Raw genomic sequence first — 19,996 nt, 5'->3', positions numbered from 1 at the left:
ATCTGCAGCACATTTCTGACAGAGTGGAGGGCCTGGAGGATGCCCATGACACTACCAGAGCCTATATTGCCCAGCTGCAGTCCACCATAGCCTCTCAAATGGACTTCCTCAGCGATCTCCATAACCATGTGGATGACTTGGACAACCGGGGACAGCGAAACAACATCCGGGTGCGGGGACTTCTTGAGGCCACTTATGAAGAGGATCTCCACGTCACCTTATAGGCCATCTTCAACATGATTCTGGGTGAGCCACCTTCCCACAAAATCAAACTGGATAGGGTTCATAGGGCTCTCCACCCGAATTCTGCAACGGGTGTTCCCAGAGACGTAATTTGCTGCGTACATGATTCCCAGCTCAAGGAATCCATAATGTCTAAAGCACATTCTCTGCAGAACTTTCATGGAGCCCCCAATCATATCAAGATTTGTCCTGGCTTACAGTGCAGAAAAGGCGTATGCTCCAACCTCTCCTGGGGGTCCTGTGGCAGCACCAAGTGCCTTACAGATGGAACTTTCCTTCACCCTCAATGCCCGTAGAGATGGACACTCTGCAGTCTTGCGCTCTTTCTCTGACCTTCAGGCCTTCGATACTGCCTTGGACTTGCCTGTCCCTTAGATGGTCGACTAGGATCTGACCTTCAACCCCCCCCCCCCTCCCCTGCCACCAGTGTGGCAGCCTGTCCGCTCCCGTCGGTCTGGCCAGAATTGGAAGACCCCCCCCTCTGGGTCCCAGGGGCTCACTGCAGGCCCCCCTTGAACTGCAGTGTTCTTCCCTTGCTGTTGCCGGAATAATTGCTTGGGGGTGTACTAACGCTCCTTGTTCTCCCCTGATTTGCTCTGATTAAATATGTTTTATTTACTATAGTTCTACGATGTGATTCTGTTTTTGCTGTTTATGTCACCTTAGCCACACTTGCTATTTCCTTTTGGTGCGGTCTTGGGGTGGGAGGATTGCCTTTCTGCCAGTGGGCTTCTCGTATTGTTCTCCCATATCCTCCCTTGAGGCTGTGTCAACAGGTAGGATGTTTTAGGGTTCCTTACTTACCCTGTGTATTTTTGCTGTCTTAGCCTCCTCATTGACCAAGGGGTCATTGGTTTATTTTCAATTATATTGTCCTTTCGCCCTGTTGTGTGTTGTCTTGTCTTTTTCTTGTCCTTTTCGGTGCTTTCTTTGTTCCTCTTGTGTCTCTTCCTCTTTGTCTTTCCTATTATTTTTCAGGCCTCTTGGATGTGGACTTTTGTTGGTTGGAGAGTCTCGGTTATCTACATCCTCTCTTAGCCAGGCATGATGTTCTATGGGACCTGAGTGAGTACTCTTCTTCATTTGCTGTCTCCCCCTTTCTTTTGTCATCATGGTTAAGTGCGTCTCCTTGAATGTCAAGGGTCTTAACTCCCCATGTAAGTGGCGCTCCTGCAACGGAAGCTTGTTATGCTGCGAGCTGATGTCGCCTTTCTTCAGGAGACGCACTTCGACCATTCTGGATCCTTTCAGTTCCTCCATCATTTATATCCTCAGTCCTATCTGGCCTCATCTGATAGGAAAAGAGGGGTGGGGGTGCTTGCAATTCTTACTTCCATGTCCTGTCCATTTCAGGTTTCTTCCTCCTAGGCAGATCCCCAGGACCGCTTTGTAGTGATAGAGGGTTCTTTGGAGGGCAAACAGCTTCTCTTTTTTAATGTTTATGCCCTCAATATGTCCCAGATCCCATTTTTGTATTGAGTATTAGCCAGGCTTCATAAATACTTTCCCTCTGCTTGGCTTACTGGAGGGGACTTTAATCTTATTTTTTCCCCTTCCGTGGACTGCCACTCGCTTGTTCCTGCCCCTCCCACCCTTGCCCAGTTGCGACTGGCCTCGATTTTTCGTAGGGCCCTCCGTAGCACCTCACTGTATGATCTCTGGCGGATTAATCATCCGACAGATTGATCTTTTAGTTTTTATTCCCATCCCCATAAATTACACACATGTATAGATAATTTTTTTTGGTAATCTCCCCATGGTTCGTACGTTATCTGCTGCTTCTCTGGAGCCGTTCTCTTGGTCGGACCACTCCCTGATCTTATTTACCTTTTCTCCTCACTCATCCTTCCCTCGGCGCTGTCATTGGCGGATCAATGACTCCCTGCTCAAGTATGTACTCTCTCGGGAGTCGATCCAGATGTGTTTGACTGACTATTTTGCCCACAATGAGGGTTCAGTTACCTCTCAAGCTACTTTGTGGGAAGCTCATAAGGTTGTGGTTTGAGGGCACTGTATTGCTCTGGGAACCCATCTGAAGCGTGACACTCTAGCTCGCTCCCGGGATCTTAGTGTACAGATTGCTGGGCTAGGAGCGTTCTTACTTTCTTCCCCTTCTCTTTCAGTGCTGAGGCGCTTAGTGGCTGCTCGGGCTCAATTGGGAGATCTAGCTCTTTGTAAGGTTGAGCAACAGTTATTGTATGCTGAACAGCGATTCTATGAAAAGCTAATAAGGCCCCCACCATGTTAGCTAGACGCCTACATAATCATGCAGTGGCTCAATCTCCTTCAGCTCAGGAAGATTCTTCTGGTGTTCTTTACTATCACCCTGATTATATCTCCCGTCTTGACTAGACTCTTATCTTTCCCAATGTCACATGCCGACACTCTCGGCGGCTGATCGGGATATTCTGAATGCACCCATTAATCATGAGGAGCTTCTGGAGGTCTTCAAGTCTCTTCCTGCGGGGTCGCTCCCCCGGGCCAGATGGTTTCACCTACTAATACTACTTATACTGATCCCTAAACCAGGTAAGGACCCCCATGATTGCTCTAGTTATAGACCCATCGCTCTTCTTAATTCCGACCTGAAACTATTCTCCAAGGTTTTTGCTGCTCGGCTGTGTACTTTCCTTCCCGCCTTTATCCATAAGGATCAGGTTGGCTTTATACCTTGCCGACAGGGCTGTGACAATACCTGGTGAGTGGTGGGTCTTATTGATGGTCTGAACAGGCCTAAGTTCTTAGTTTGGATGGGGAAAAGGCCTTTGATAGGCTGAGTTGGTTGTTTCTCTTTGCCACTCTTCAGAATTTGGTATCTCTGGCAATTTTCTCATAGCGCTGTGGGGCCTTTACTCCTCTCCCACTGCCTCTCTTAAACTTCCCCATGCTACTTCCCCTACTTTTCCCCTTTTTAATGGTACTCAACAGGGATGTCCATTATCCCCTTTGATCTTTGCACTCTGTATTGATCCCCCTTGCTGCTATGATCCGAGGGGATCTGGACATTTCTGGTATAGCCCTTCATGACCGGGAGTTTAAAATCTGCTTATTTGCTGATGATGTTCTTCTTACCCTGTCTAATCCATTGCTTTCTCTTCCTAACCTCGAAGGGTGCTTCATGGTTATGCAATAGTCTCGGGCTATAAAGTTAATCTGTCTAAAACGGAAGTTCTACCCCTGAACCTTCCCCTGTCTATATCTAACCTTTTGCATGCTAACTAGATCTTCCTCTGCTATTAAATATTTTGGTGTATCTCTCACTCCCCGCTATTCCTCCCTCTATTCTACTAACTTTCACACCCTGTTTCCTGAGCTTAGGGGCCTTATGGAGAAGTGGCGTTCCCAATATATTTATTTCTTTGGTCGCATTGCTGCGGTTAAATTACTATTGTCCCTAAGTTATCATACTTTTTTGAAACTCTTCCAGTACTTGTCCCCTTATATGTCCTTCGCTCCTACCAATCTACTATGCTCCCCTTTATTTGGGATGCTAAATGTCATTGTCTCCCGATGTCGGTCATACTAGCTAGTCGCTCTATGGGTGAACTGGGAGTACCTGACGTGGTGAAATTTTATTGCGCAGCACACCTGCGTCACTTGGCGGCGTGGTCTACGTACCATCCGTATTGTCATTGGATGGAGCTGGAAAACTATGGTTGGCTCCGATCCATCCAAATACTCTACTGTGGTGTGGTCCTTCTCCTTCCATCTCCCTGGGTTATCTGTTAGGCCCGATGTCTTTCTCACGATATGTATGAGGATACTGTTCTAGGAAGTTTAAGCTTTTCTCCTCTCTTTCTCCTCTATGCTTTTTTCTTTATCATCCTGACTTTCCCTCTGGTCTGTCCTCGAGTATGGTCGGGGAGTGGGGGTCCAGGGGTCTTTTTTTTTTGGCACATGTGGTAGACCCCATCTCTCGTTCTCTTAAGTCTTTTGACCAACTTGTAGCACGCTGGGAGCTCCCTTCGTTTGAGAGGTTCCACTATCCACAACTTAGGCATTTTATGTCCTCCACCCTGAACCCTATGACTGTGTTCTTGCCCACGAATTTTGAAAGATTATGCCGTGGTGGACTCCAGGTGAAGGGACTCCTCTCTGCTATCTTCTCTATCCTTCTTATTTCTCCGGATGGTGACACTCCAATGTATCGGTATATGCAATATTGGGAGGAAGCTCTTGCTACTACTATCTCTATCCCCCAGTGGCAAATGATTTGGGAGCTTGCGTCTAAGGCATCCATTTGTACAACCTATAAGGAGACTCAATTTAAAATGATTATGGGATGGTATCATACTGCAGAGTTGCTAAATAAGCTGTACTCTTTCAATCCCCCCCCCCACCCCCCAATGCTGGTGATGTGGGGTTGGCCTGGGCTCTGTATTGCACATTTTCTGGTCCTGTCTACTTATATTGGACTATTGGAAAATGGTGCAGCACTTGCCTATGGATGTTTTGGATGTACTTCAGCCTCCCTGAATAACTCAATTTCCCAGTTCCTCTCAGTTTGGGAACCATGGGACCGCTTCTCTGACAGACAACCTCCATAAACCAGTTATATATGTGCCTTTCTTTTCCTTGTTCTCTCTCTTTCTTTTGTTGTCTTCCATCTTCTTTTGTCTTGTGTTTCTGTGTAAATTGTATTTATTTTTTGTGATGCCCTTAGGGCCTTCTTGTTCCCCCATTGATTGGCTAAATTGTTGATACCCTAGAATTTTGCCCATTAGAATGGTTGTTCTGTCTTTAACTCTCCCGGACCTTCCTATGAGGGGTTTACATGCTAGAATCTATATTGATGTTCATTATTTGAAGCTGTTGTTACGGTCTGCACTCTGAGTGCCTTTGCTGGCCGTGAGCGCATTTCCCTGTCATCTACTGCTGCCGGTGGGGCTGGGGTTCGCATCGCGGGATGTGCCCGCATGCGAATCCAAGCCTGTCACTCACCCCGGTCCTCTGCCATCTCCTCTCCTGCCTTTCACCTCCGGAACACGTGTCCCCATCTCCAAGGGCACGCACGCGCCAGAGCTTTAAGCTTTACAGGGCCAGTACGCCCTTAATTATGTGTTCACCTGTGTCTCCTCTATAAGTTCCTGCTCCTCCCCCACATCCCTGCTGGATCTTTGTTGCCTTGTGCCATTGAGAAAGTTTTGTTTGTTACTGACCTCCTGTTTGTTACTGACCTCCTGCTACATTCCTGACCTTTTTCCTGTGCTGCCTGCCTACTGACCTCCTGCTTCATTCCTGACCACACACCCGTGCTGCCTGCCCAGATCTTCTGCTATCCGCTATACGAGTTGCTATTCTCCTTCTGTACCTTGAATCTACTCAGCCGCCTGTGTGGGTGCCGCCTGCCGCAGTAACTCCATCCCGCTTTGCGGCAGGCTCTGGTGAAAACCAGCGGTACCTTAGACTCTGCTCCCTAGTATGCCCCACGTCATCTGTCACAAAGGCCCCGAGGATCTACTACCCAGAGTGTTCCTGTCTACTGAACAGTGAGTGTTACAGCTGTTATTAGATGTCCTTGATACTGTGTTATCGAAATGCTTTGTGAAGCTTCTCGGCCATTTGGTCCCTTGTGACATTGTTATGCTGTTTTATTTCTTTGTTTTTGTCTTGAAAACTTCTAAGACTTCCCCCCCTTTTAACTCCATTCCTGTCTTTGTATTAACTTAATGCTGTTACCAACCTGAACATGTGAATATACCCCAAACCCTACAATACACGTCATGGGGCCATTAGGGGTTATTGTGCAGGATCCTAACTCGATCCTGCTCCATACCCAGCAACCCCTGGCTGATTTCAACATCAGAGGGCTGTTGCTTATAGCTTTGGCCAGCTATTAACACTTTAGATGCCCCTTTCAAAATTGACAGCGGCATCTGAACGGCAGTTACTGTATACATTGGTATTACAGTGGTTCACCAGGCTCTACCAATAGAGTGAAGAACAAATGAATCAAAGCAGTAAATCAATCTCATGAATCGGTGCATTAAATATTGAACGATCACACATACAAGTCCCCTAGATGGACTAATTAAGTGTAAAAAACATAAATAAAATACAATACTGTTTTTAAAGATATAAATTAATTCCTTCTAACATATTTGGTATCACCATGTGTGGAATTGTCCTATTAAAATATGACATTTTTGATCTCACATGGTGAACGCTAGAATTTAGTTTTTATTGTCACATCACATCCCAGAGAAAATGGAATAAAAAGTGATCAGAAAGTCTGATCTACATCAAATCAGCACCGAAAAAAGTAAAGATCACACTACAGGAAATTAGTCCTCCAAAAACAGCTCCATAAGGAAAAAAAAGTTATAGGGGTCAGAACAGGGCAATTTAAAACTCACTTTTTTAGGTTTCAATTTTTTAAAACAAGTAAATAAAAGAAGCCACTGACCTTTCTCTCCCCCCCCCCCCAATTTCACCTTACAAATGTCCTTATCAAGTACAATTGGTCCTGCAAAAAACAAGCCTCTATATGGGTCTGTAGTTCTATACATATTTTATGCCTATTAAAATCTAATTTTCAGAGTTGATAAAGGGTTAATATATTATCCTCATTATTAACAGTATGACACAATAACATAGCAGGCAGAAAAAAATACAGGTAATCCTCTAAAACATAATACTAATAAATGGTGTTTCATTTTGCCAGTATGTGAAAATCAAAGAAAATCTAAGAAATTGTCATGAATCATTGACTAAGAACAAGGTCATTTTCCTCTAAAATATAACCATAAGCTCTACTTACGTTTGAAGTTATGAAGTAAATTAACCTGATGGCCTTTGTTTAATAATTATATTATAAGTTTCTCATCTAAATATTTAATAAATAAAATGCAATATTACCTATGGTTACTGCTAGTCACAGTTGAAATATTTGTAAATAATTCCCTATAATAAACAAATAGCCATCCTAGAATTAAAATAAAAATGAAGTAATTTAGGGACAGACTGAATTGTGTTTCTGCTGATAAAAACACATAATCCATCTATAGAAATAATAAATGTAAATTTAAACTTACCTCTTTGACAGTGTTTCCTCTTGAGTATAAGACAAGGTAGAACAGTTCCCTTAGCATCTCCCGTTCAGGAGCCTGTCATGTCTGTGAGTCCCATGACATGTCTAGCAGATTAGATGGCTTGTTGACTGGGATTATTAGACAGGATGCAGCTTTAGGATGAAAGTATTGGCATATTGTATTAGATTGGCACTACAGAGGATCAGTTTACCCATGTGCTATATATCACCATTGAAAACATTTCTTAATGTATTATTTTATGGACATCAATTGTGGACATTTACTGCTGATAGATGTTGAAGATGCTGGGAAATTTATTTTGAGAGCCTCAATGCAAATAAGTGTTAGAATTACATTATATTATGGGATACACTATATAATGTTACCTTATAACTGCACTTGATTATTTTAAGTGGACAAAGGAGTACTGACTATACCGGCAGAGTTTGCAGTTACTATGGGGCTCATGAAAAGAAGGGGCTGAATGTTTGTTCGGCCAACAGCCATCTCTCCCATTCACATGAATGTTTGGCATGGCGTGTATTCTGAGAGAGATGGTAAGCTGCTGCCAGACAGTTGTCTGGTCCTGCCAAAATGTGTATGGGGGCCTCAAAGGGGTACTCCGCCCCTAGACATCTTATCCCCTATCCAAAGCATAGGGGATAAGGTGTCTGATCGCGGGGGTTCCTCCGCTGAGGACCCCTACAATCTCAGCTATGGCACCCCAGACATCCAGTGCACGGAGCGAACTTCACGGCGCAGAGGCTCGTGACATTACAGTCACGCCCCACTCCTAACATCACGGCCATGCCCCCTCACTGCAAGTCTATGGGAGGAGGAGTGATTGCTGTAACGCCCCCTCCAATAGACTTGCATTGAGAGGGCGTGGCCGTGACATCACGAGCCTTCGGCGCTGCAACCGACGCTCTAAATGAACGCCAGGTGCAGTAGGGAGATCCCAGCAGTGGGACCCCCGCGATCAGACATCTTATCCCCTATCCTTTGGATAGGGGATAAGATGTCTAGGGGTGGAGTACCCCTTTAAGAATAAAGGGCCATAAAACAACAAACTAATACTGCCTTCTTCTACTCCCAGTCTGTGAAGCTCTGGACCCTCCTGTAGCAGTACTAGCAGTGGGACCCATTATAGTTTTTGCTAAAGTACCCTCTTTGCTCCATGTATACCACTGTAAGGCAATGAAATAAATTAGTATGAAATATCTTGGTTGGGAATTAAATCTAATCTTGTGAAATTTCTACATTTATCTCTGAAGATATGTATAATACATGAAATATAATGATATCTGATTTATTAAAAACAGCTGTTGAAGCTTTTAAAGGGAGCCCTGTTTAACCAGGGTGAACAAGGAGGTAGAGATGGGATAACGTTTCACAATGTTGCATTTCTGTTAATTGCCCTGGGTATTGCCCCAGGTATGGCACCCCCAGGAAGTTGCAGATTCTTCAATGGAGGCATGTAATGTCATCGTATGCACTTTACCACTGCTTACCATGCTTCACCTGTACATCAATTATCTGCAGACTGCATGTGGTTACAGCGCCTTAGATGCATGGGGAGAGCAAAAACTGGGTGCTCCCGTATCCCAGCCGTATCCAGCGCGTATGTAATGCATTTCAATGAGCTGACTGGAGTAAAACGCTGACTCCGATTGGCTAATTTTTGCTCCATATACGGTTCTCTAACCGGACCTAAAAGCGTGGTATACCACGGTTTTAGGTCCAGTGGGAAAACCGTATATGGGGCAAAAATGAGCCGACCGGAGTCAGCGTTTGACTTCGGTCAGCTAATTGAAATGCATTACATACGGGTGGGATACGGGAGCGCCCGGTTTTCGCTCCCCCCAGCTGTATATGGTCCCATATTGCTTAAAATGCAGTGTGAACCCAAATTGACTAGAAGTTTTTTTGACACAAGCTACATATTGGGGGGTATTTATCATTGCATATACACTTCTTTTATTGTGTACTATTGTCGCATTTCCACTGAGACATTGCGATTTGTGACTTTTAATTGCGTTTTTGTCATTACGTTGTTTTCAGGTTCTGACTGCAAATCAACTTTTGACAGCTTCTTTTTTGCATTAGTCGGGAATTTACTGTTAGCGCCTTTTATACTTTGTCGCAAAAACGGTTACTAATACCGCAATTTTGTCGCAATTCAAAGTCATCTTTAAACTGACATAAAAAAAAGTGCTATACCATCAGTTTTGGCTTGTAAACCCCAATAAACGCCCAAGTTCCGATATAGCGTGCGACAAATGATAAATTTGGCACAAGTCCGTCGAAAACACAGCAAAAAAATAGGGTAAAAAAACCACATAGAACAGTTTTGATAAATACCCCCCATTGTGCCATCCACGTACCTCCTGAACTGCTGAGTAGATTGTGTTCATGTTTAGGATTCCCCTGCCAATTCCTACTTGTTAAACCATTTTTTCTGAACTAATCGTTCTAATGGTTTTAATGCCTCACAAAGCATGTCATATTAAAGAGTCACAGTGAGGCAAAGTAGCAAAATCCAAGTTAATCTTTTAACATTAAATACAAGACAGACTAATTATTTAACTTTGGACTTAATAGGATTGTTTCTTCAAATTCCGAGCTGTTAATGTTACAGAAGCAACACTAAAGATCCCATACTTACCGTGCAGAGGCAATGTGTGTTATTTAGACTGCTGCAGGCATTTCATATGGCCTTCCCTAATGATATTTACTAGTCAAGGGGCCTAGATGGCCCTTCTCATAGCAACAGGATTCTTGTTGTATTATGTTAATTGACTTGTGCTCACTAATTTTTCAGCTTTGGTGGAAAATGTTCATGGTGGGAGAAGAAGTGTGATGTAGTGCTGTGTATAGGGTGGCATCTCAGATGACTTGGCACCCATGACTTGTGACTATAGCAAATATTAATTGTACAGGAGTATTATTTAAACCTTGCATAGCATTGGTACTAATGGTACTAATATGTTGCTGTTGTTTGGTTACAGCATGTTGGTATTATTTAAAGAGTACCCGTCATGATCTTGTTAAATATTATAATCCTCCCAGTTCACTGCCTCCATCATGATAAACCACCCCCTGCTTTTGTTTTTATTATTTTTAATTAGACGAAGGAAGAATTAGACAAAGGAACGTATAACAAATATGACTGAAAAAGAAAAACTTAGGCTCTCTCAATTTATGTTGGTGCACAGACTATTCTACACCCCCAAAAATTTTTTAGATGTGGTCTTACAGAAAATGATAGTTGCTCAAAATGTGGGAAGGAAGGGGCAGACCTGTTACATATGGTATGGAAGTGTGAAAAGGTACAAGGGTTCTTGGAAAATGTACAAATTCAGATAAAAGCTAGGATAGAAATAGAACTGGTATGCCGACAGGAAATTTTTCTATTTGGAGTTATCCCCCTAGTACAGGGAAACAAAAGAAGTTTACTAAAAAATCTATTCATTCTGGGAAGATTGATAATTATGAGAAAGTGGACAACAAAAGAGACCCCATTGTTAGTGGATTGGTTAGTGGAAATCGAAAAAGTTAGTTGGTATGAAGAAATAAAATGCTGAAAATCTCTAAAAAAAAAAAATATCAGAGGTGGCAAGAGAAATGGAATAAGTGGAAAATAAAATAGAAAGGGTACTCTATTTTTTTTTTCTCCTCAATTGGTCGTCGGGGGGAGAAAGGGTGGGAGGGAAGGAAAAATAGGGGTAAAAATTAAGGAATAAGGGATTATAGTTAGGTTATATGTTCTATGTTATTTATGTAATTTTCTGTAATTTGTCTATTTCTTGGTATTGCTCTGTAGTTTCTGCTCAGTCAGATTCACAGACTGGGAAGGGGTGTTACCCAGCAAGCGTGACATCATCTGAAGCCATACAGGGGAGAACTTCCTCCCTCACTTTGCTACCCCCTTAGCACTCCAGACTGCTTTTCCTGATTTTGGACTTCTGCCAGGCCAGAAGGAGTCCAAAGTCTGTGCAAGAGATAGGGGGAAAATGTTCTCTGGACAAGTAGGGAGACACCTAGTGGCAGCTTTTTTAAACACAAAACATAGGAAACTTCATTTTTTTAAAACAAAATACATTAGAAAGATTGTTTATTTACCATAAGGAGGGCAATAGCAAAAATTTGTTTTAATGACAGTGCCCATTTAAAGTATAGTATGATGAAGTTTAGACATTATATCATTTTGTAGTATATAAAGGTAGTATTTTATATATATTTTTTATTTAGGCAACAGTAAGAGCTATGCGGCCAAAGGTTTTGTTCAGGGCCTAAGTGTTCAGATCCTGCTCAATTATTAAAATGTTAAAGTGTGTAGAAAAGTCCAGCTGATCGAGACAGTTCCACAGACTTACATTGTAAAACTATGTTCACACGTTTCTGCAACATAAGAGTTTAAGCTGACAGTGCCCATTTACACATTTTTTTATATGCTATGCATTACTGTGGAGCATTAACATGCATTTTAATGTCCCACCTGGACACCCCTAATCTAGTGGTATGAAAAAATTTGCCTCGTGCTAGGACCCTAGTAAGCTGTATTATTGGAAGTTTATTGTGCCATGAAAATGACCAAAAAAGCAAAATGTGTCCCTTTTAATGGAAACATTAACTACAAAAGATTAAGAAAACAATTGCGCAGTCTTCCTCATACCCTCCAGAGCATTCAAGAGTAGTTTGTACATTGACTTTATAAAGTACACAATCAACATATTTTAAGTTTCTCATACTGTAACCTGAGCTAACAACTGACTCAGCCTCTTACCGGCATTCTTCTTGGCAACTCATACTTGAAGTTTTAAGCAGCCAAAGTCCACCTGCTTATTTCCTGGGTTGTTATGTCCTACACTGCTGCATTACCTGTTCTAGTATAGATAGGACGGTTCTGCGCAGAGGAGCTTGTTCGCTTACATGATCACACCTTTTTACTTCAGCCTTGTACAGTGGACCGGAATGCAGCATGGTGGATGTGCACAGAGAAAGCCTTGGGTCGCAAGCTGATTTTTGCTTGAAACAATGAATACTACTAGCTTTCACTGACCTGAAGTTGTAAAACCAAGGGACGTACCCCTACAATTCCTAACATCTTGGAGAGCACAACCTCTGTAAGGCAGTAGAAAGCATGGAGATGAAAGGTATGCTAGCAAAGACATTGGTAATTCAGCTGTACTGGGAATGCTATCTTGAGAACAGGGAGTGGTATAAACACTTTCAGTGAATTGAATGGAAGACTTGCGTAACAAGTTGTATGAATGCAGACTTGTATTTAACATCTAAGTAAATGCGGTAGTAACAGTAGAAAAGATTACCAGGATGAATGTTTTGATAAGTCTTATATATTATTTCATTTTTCTAATGTTCACAGTATGCTATGGTATATATACTGCTCAAAAAAATAAAGGGAACACTTAAACAACACAATGTAACTCCAAGTCAATCACACTTCTGTGAAATCACACTGTCTACTCAGGAAGCAACACTGATTGACAATCAATTTCACATGCTGTTGTGCAAATGGAACAGACAACAGGTGGAAATTATAGGCAATTAGCAAGACACCCCCAATAAAGGAGTGGTTCTGCAGGTGGTGATCACAGACCACTTCTCAGTGCCTATGCTTCCGGGCTGTTGTTTTGGTCACTTTTGAATGCTGGCGGTGCTTTCACTCTAGTGGTAGCATGAGACGGAGTCTACAACCCACACAAGTGGCTCAGGTAGTGCAGCTCATCCAGGATGGCACATCAATGCGAGCTGTGGCAAGAAAGTTTGCTGTGTCTGTCAGCGTAGTGACATCATTTTTATATCTGCATCTTACCCTCGAATCAGCGCTCTTGTTTTTTGCTGTAAATTGATGGAGCTTTTTTGTACCATGAAGCAAATTTCAACAGTGAGAGTTACAATTAATATCTGCATCCAATCCAAGAAATCCGCACATTATCTAAGGTCTGGTTCACATTTGCAGCATAGAGTCCGTAGAGTGAATGGTCCGTTCTTATAATAGACTCCCAATGGATCCCATTGACTTTAATAGGATCCATCAGGCTTCTGCCTGATGTCCGTGCAGAATTTGAGCAGATAAAAAAATACTGCTTTTCACATTTTTTTTGTCCACTCAGGTCCCTTTAATTGAACGGATTCTGAAAATTGCTCCCCAAACACAGCTTTAATGCAGATGTGAACATAGCCTTAGGGTACCTTCAGACGAGCAGATTTACAACGTATTTTACGCTGCAGATCCGCTACTGAAGGACCTCTGTATGGTGCCTTTACATGTGCCTGCTCAGAACGGCAATACGTGCTACGTGCAATACGTGCTACTGAAGTGATGTGCGAGTCGCCGCGCATGCGCGATGTACTCGCACACATCACGGCCGCTCCCCCTGCTCAATGAGCTAGGCCGAGAGCTGCCGTGATGTGTGAGTATGCTGCGCATGCGTGCGGCGACTCGAACATCGCAGTATGTCTGCTCGTAACGGCGTATTGCAACTCCTAGCAGGCACATGTATAGGCAGCATATAGAGGTACTTCAGCCTTGGATCCACGGTGAAATGCCTGCCGAAAATCTGCTCGTCCGAACGTACCCTAAGGCTAGGTTTTCATACAGTTTTTTTCGGTGAATTTTGTACAACTGCCACTGCTGTTTTTGAGCCAGAGCCAGAAGTTTATTCAACAAGAATGCGAAATATAAAGTAAGAACTTACACTTCTCCTTCCTACTGGATCCACTTCTGACTTTGGTTTAAAAACTGCAGTGACAATTAAAAAATATATATTCTTGAAGAAAAACACTAGGAATTTTTTTTTTTAATTTTTCATAATACAATTACATAGCAACAAACATTGCAACTTCATTCTCACATCTATGCAGTGCAGCATATTCTACCACAGGATGCCGAGTAAGCATTCATGTCCTTTTTTTCCATTTTAAAAAGGATCAGAGAAGATTGAAGAACAAGTACAGAAAAGGTCTCCATTTGATATGTTATTTGGTTCAATACAAAGAAAAAAGTCTGATAAAGAAAAGACTGACATATTCCAAGTAAAGAGATTCTTCAAGGCATTTGATAAAGAGGCTACAAAAACAACAAATGAAAAGAATGAAGAAGTCTCTGATATCAAGCCTGGACCTGGGGATTATGGAGACTATAGCAAAACAAATGAAGAGACCAGTCCTACTAAAGGTTTGTTTCTATGTAGCTATAAAAGTATATGTAATAGAAAGTATATGCAATTGTTGCAGCAATGATGAGATAGGGGCCTCTAGCATCAATTTATGGATTATTAAATATCTAATTTAGTGTTCCTCTGCTCCGGAAGTCCAGCAGGGTGCGAATGGAGGATCTTCAATAAAGATGAGTTTTATAGATTGTTAGGTATCCTACCCAGCAAGGAAGAATAAAAAATAGTTAGTCAAAGGTGTCTATAACCTTTAATATAAAGCTCTTACACATTTGATTAAATGTAGACGATTGAATGTAGACGATGTCAAGAAAAATGCACATTCATTCAGTGAAATTTAACAACAACATATTTTGTCAAGCAATGACAGACCATCATCATCTGACATGAAATCCCCTATGTTTAAAGGAGTACTACAGTAAAAAATTCATTTTTTTTTTCTAATCAAATGGTGCCAGAAAGGTAAACAGATTTGTAAATTATAATGAGTAAAGAAATACATAGGTGCACTCACCACTCAGCGGAGACAGCTAAGTGGCGGGGTCTGGTTCACGGGGAGCTGGATCTCAGCATCGGCGCAGGAAGTGTTGCGCTCGGAGGCTTCCGAGCGCCACACTTCCTGCGCCGATGCTGAGATCCAGCTCCCCGTGAACCGAACCCCGCCACGCAGCTGTCTCCGCTGAGCGGTGAGTGCACCTATGTATTTCTTTATTCATTATCGTTGATACTTCATGCTTGTGTGTGCGCACCCCGCAGGAAACACACAGTTAGGTACCAGGACCAAGCCGCATTCCAGTCCAGGTGAAGTTTGTCTTTAATTTGCTCTCCCTTTTCTCGCCTTATTTTATTTAGATTTGTAAATGACTTCTATTTAAAAATCCTAATTTTTCCAGTACTTATCAGCTGCTGTATACTACAGAGAAAGTTGTATTTCTTTCTGGAATTCTTTTCATTCTGACAACAGTGCTCTCTGCTGACACCTCTGTCCGTGTCAGGAACTGTCCAGAGTAGGAGCAAATCCCCATAGCAAACCACTCCTGCTCTGGACAGTTCCTGATACGGACAGAGGTGTCAGCAGAGAGCACTGTGGTCAGACTGAAAAGAACTCCAGAAAGAAATACAACTTCCTGTGGAGCATATAGCAGCTGATAAGTACTGGAAGGGTTAAGATTTTTAAAAAGAAGTCATTTACAGATCTGTTTAACGTTGTGGCACCAGTTGATTTAAAAAAAATTTGTTGTCTTGTCTATATTTGTAAGGAGATGTATAGTATGTACTAAATGTACTTTATGTGCTGTACTTTTATGGTTGCTGTACAGATCACCATATTTTAATACCCTATGAAAAAAACAAAGATACCATACATAGCTTCACGGGTGCAGGTTGCAAATCAGTGCATAGTGTGGTTTGGTTTGATTTTTAATATGGTTTCGTGCCAGAGGCCTTTGTATCATGAATGTCATACTTGGGTAGTTTCTGCAAGAAGCAATACAATGGGAATTTATCATATTGCCTACCATATTTTGTATTACATAGAAGAGGATCCGCTGGATTTAGATCTTGGATGGTGGAAGGTGAAGCAGTTTATGGAGAAGTACGATAAAAAGGCAGAAATTCAGTTTATAAACCTGAATAACTGTGGTCTGACAGCTACTGGTATAAAAGAGCTTGGTAAGTAAACATTTCAATGCTGTAATGATCTGATATTTAAGCTGACCATTGTTAATAGTAATGTATTGTATGTATTATATTTCATGTTATTAAGCAAAAATGCATACAAGTTTTACTAGTTGTATGAATTAATAAAAGTATGGTGTCTGATGACTATCCTAAAGCTCAGCCCCATTCAAGTGAAAGGAGCTGAGCTGGAATATCAGACACAGCTCATGGACAGGAGTGGCTCTGTTTTAAGAAGAAGACAGAAATGTTTTTCTAATCACATACAACCCTTTTAGGATATGTTCACATGGGTGAATGTCCGCACGAAAAATTTCTGTGCAGACATTCACCTGACAGCTGAGCGCCGGCAGAACATACTGGCACTAGGAGTGCTCTGAAATGCGCCACCTCACAGACAGCAATGCAAAGTCCGCAGAAAGAATAGAGTAGACATGCCTTTTTTTTTTTTTTTTTTTTTCGAACACTGGAATATGAATTTCTGGCGCAGAAATTCTGCTATGTGAACAGTGCAGCAAAATCTCATTGAAATCAATGGGACTCTACTGCTGAGGAATCTCCGTGTGGAATCCCAATGCAGAATTCAGCACAGAAATTCCATTGTGTAAACATAGCCTTAAAGTTTTTGCTATTGCACGCCTTATGGTAAATAAAAAATATTTCTAATATACTTTGTTTAAAAAAAATGTTTTATTTGTGCTTAAAAAAGCTCAAGAGCACATTTTCCCCCATCTCATACACAGACTTAGGACCGAGGTCCAAACACAGGAAGTGCAGCCTGGAGTGCTGAGGGGGGGGGGGGGTGTCCAACCAACAGCATATGGCATTTAAGTGTCAGAGGAGCTATGATTGGATGTGGCTGGAGACCCCCCCCCCCCCCACCTCAGCACTCCAGGCTGCACTTTCTGTGTTTGGACCTCGGTCCTAAGTCTGTGTATAAGATGGGGGGAAATGTGCTCTTGAGCTTTTTTAAGCACAAATAAAACATAGAAAACTTCTTTTTTTTTTTTTTTTTACCAAAGTATATTAGAAATATTTTTTATTTACCATAAGGAGTGCAATAGAAAAAATTCATTTTAATGAGAGTTCCCCTTTAAGATGGCACAAGCAGCACAAGTAAAGGCCAACTCTTACTCTGCAGCTTCTTTTACCTAGTGCTCATGTACATTGTAGTATTGAGGTACGCTGAAAAGGTAGATTCAGGCTAGTATTTCTGCTGCAGGTTCGGCCACAGGTTAGCCCTTTGAGTCGCCCCGTTTGGATTCTGCATGAAAGATGTGACATTTCACTACTTTTTTATTAGTGACATGGATTTCATATCTGCAGCAGATGCAAATCTGCGTTGTAGTTTATAATATACATTTTTACACGGATATCCATTAAAAACAATGGGAAGCTGAATCCACTTTTTTTTCACATAAATTTTAATACATTGCTGAAGCCACAGAAAAAAAGCTTTACTTACCTACCACCAGTCACCCGTATGTCCTGCCACACCTCCCATTTTCTCAGCTACTCCTGTCTTCTCCCTGCTTCCAAGACGAGAGGTGTGTACACGTGTGACCCTACCCATAATCTGTTTATTTTTCTACATTATATGCCTTAGAACTGCTCTTAGCTTTTTAGGCGTTAAGGGTCATCTAACATAGCTTGACCATTGTGTCACCTGAACCATGTTACAGTCATCCACTCCCCTTATTAATTCTTCTGAATTGCACTGAATTCAAGCTATGTATGCCATTGTATGTGTTCTTCTCACGTGTAGTTTACCTGCACTCTTACAACTATATTATACTCTATACTCTACTGTAAAAATATTATTCTCAATGCAGTTTTCTCAATAGATACATCTATAGCATGACAATATGATGTGTTGTATATGTTTGATACATTTCTCACATTCTCAATACCTATCTGAAGAAAAAAGGTCTCGAAGACAAAAGAAAAATTGATACAACCTGTAAAAAATACCAAAAAAAAAACCCTGAGCATTCGTGAGAAAAAAAATCAGCAATGACTATTATTAGTCAATGTTATATTATTTAATTACACTTTAATCTTACTGTAGGTTCCTTGATGCCGTATCTCCCAGATGTTGAAGAAATGAATCTATCTTGGAATGAGTCGGTTGGTGGATCTATGGTGTTGATGACCCCACATCTTTGTCATGTCACAAGATTAAGAATATTAAGCCTAAGTAACTGTGGTCTGACGGCTGATGATGCTGGTTCTTTAGGTATGGCTTTTTTAGTGGTAAACATAACCAACCAGTTTAACTTTTGGGGTCCCATGATAATATCTTCTTAAGCTGCCACAACTTAATCTTTATATTACATTAAGAAAGGTGAGCACCATCCAATAAAGAAGTTGGAGTGCCAGCCTACCTGTTAAGACCAACTAAACCATACAAAAGACCCCTGCCAATAAACTGTACCTTCACTTCAAAATAACAACGTGTTTCTTAAAAAATCGTACAATAGCACAACATTTTTTAAAAGGGTTGTCTGGGCAAGAAAAAAATTCTTCAGACATCATCTGAAGCCATACAGGGGAGCAATTCCACCCTCACTCTGTTACACACTGCCCAGAGCAGTTCAGTGGGAGATGAGCTATGATTGGCTAAGGCTGCACCCCCCCCCCACCTCAGCACTCCAGACTGCATTTCCTGATTTTGGACTTCTGCTAGGCCAGCAGGAGTCCAAAGTCTGTGCAAAAGATAGGGGGGGGGGGGGGAATGTGCTCTGGACAAGTAGGGAGACACCTAGTGGCAGCTTTTTTAAACACAAATAACACATAGAAAACTTCATTTTTTTAACTCCTTAAGGACCCATGACGTACCGGTACGTCATGAGTCCACTCCCGATCTATAACGCGGGGCCACGGTGTGGCCGAGACCCGTGGCTAATAGCGAGCGGCATTGATCACGGTGCCGCGCGCTATTAACCCTTTCGACACGGCGTTCAAAGTTGAACGCCTTATCTAAAGTGAAAGTGAAAGCATGCCGGTTAGCTCTGGGAGCTGTTCGGGATCGCGGCGAAATCGCGGCATCCCGAACAGCTTACAGGACAGCTGGAGGATCCCTACCTGCCTCCCCGCTGTCCAATCGCCGAATGACTGCTCAGTGCCTGAGATCCAGGCATGAGCAGTCAAGCGGCAGAATCATCGATCACTGGTTTCCTATGAGAAACCACTGATCAATGTAAAAAATCAGTGTGTGCAGTGTTATAGGTCCCTATGGGAGCTATAACACTGCAAAAAAAAAGTGGGAAAAAAAAGTGAATAAAGATCATTTAACACCTCCCCTATTAAAAGTTTGAATCACCCCCATTTTCCCATAAAAAAAAACTGTGTAAATAAAAATAAAAATAAACATATATGGTAACGCCACGTGCGGAAATGTCTGAATTATAAAAATATATCATTAATTAAACCGCTCGGTCAATGGCGTACGCGCAAAAAAATTCCAAAGTCCAAAATAGTGCGATCAATAAGACCTATCAATACAAAAATGGTACCGCTAAAAACTTCAGATCACAGCGCAAAAAATGAGCCCTCATACCGCCCCATATGCGGAAAAATAAAAAAGTTATAGGGGTCAGAAGATGACAATTTTAAACGTATTAATTTTCCTGCATGTAGTTATGATTTTTTCCAGAAGTACGACAAAATCAAACTTATATAAGTAGGGTAACGTTTTAATCGTATGGACCTACAGAATAAAGATAAGGTGTCAATTTTACCGAAAACTGTACTGTGTAGAAACAAAAGCCTCCAAAAGTTACAAAACCGCGTTTTTTTTCAATTTTGTCTCACAATGATTTTTTTTTTCTGTTTCGCCGTAGATTT

General features: G+C 41.8%; 1 protein-coding gene across 2 annotated transcripts in view; it reads left to right on the top strand.

Moving 5' to 3' along the window:
• Window positions 1-19,996, top strand: part of LRRC31 (leucine rich repeat containing 31) — a 48,889-nt gene that overhangs the window by 9,293 nt on the left and 19,600 nt on the right. Inside the window, exons 2-5 of one of the 2 annotated variants that reach the window (XM_056565124.1) lie at window positions 12,230-12,430; window positions 14,227-14,475; window positions 16,010-16,144; window positions 18,219-18,386. In XM_056565124.1, the coding sequence (XP_056421099.1) occupies window positions 12,418-12,430; window positions 14,227-14,475; window positions 16,010-16,144; window positions 18,219-18,386 (565 nt within the window). In that variant the 5' untranslated portion in view covers window positions 12,230-12,417. Of the gene's footprint in view, window positions 1-12,144; window positions 12,431-14,226; window positions 14,476-16,009; window positions 16,145-18,218; window positions 18,387-19,996 lie in introns of those variants that run through there. The other variant, XM_056565122.1, reaches the window with a different exon arrangement.

This window comes from Hyla sarda, chromosome 3 (genome assembly GCF_029499605.1).
Source record: "Hyla sarda isolate aHylSar1 chromosome 3, aHylSar1.hap1, whole genome shotgun sequence".
Taxonomy (NCBI): Eukaryota; Metazoa; Chordata; class Amphibia; order Anura; family Hylidae; genus Hyla; species Hyla sarda.
The sequence above is the reverse complement of the archived record's forward strand: the minus strand, read 5'-3'. Positions and strand labels throughout refer to the sequence as shown.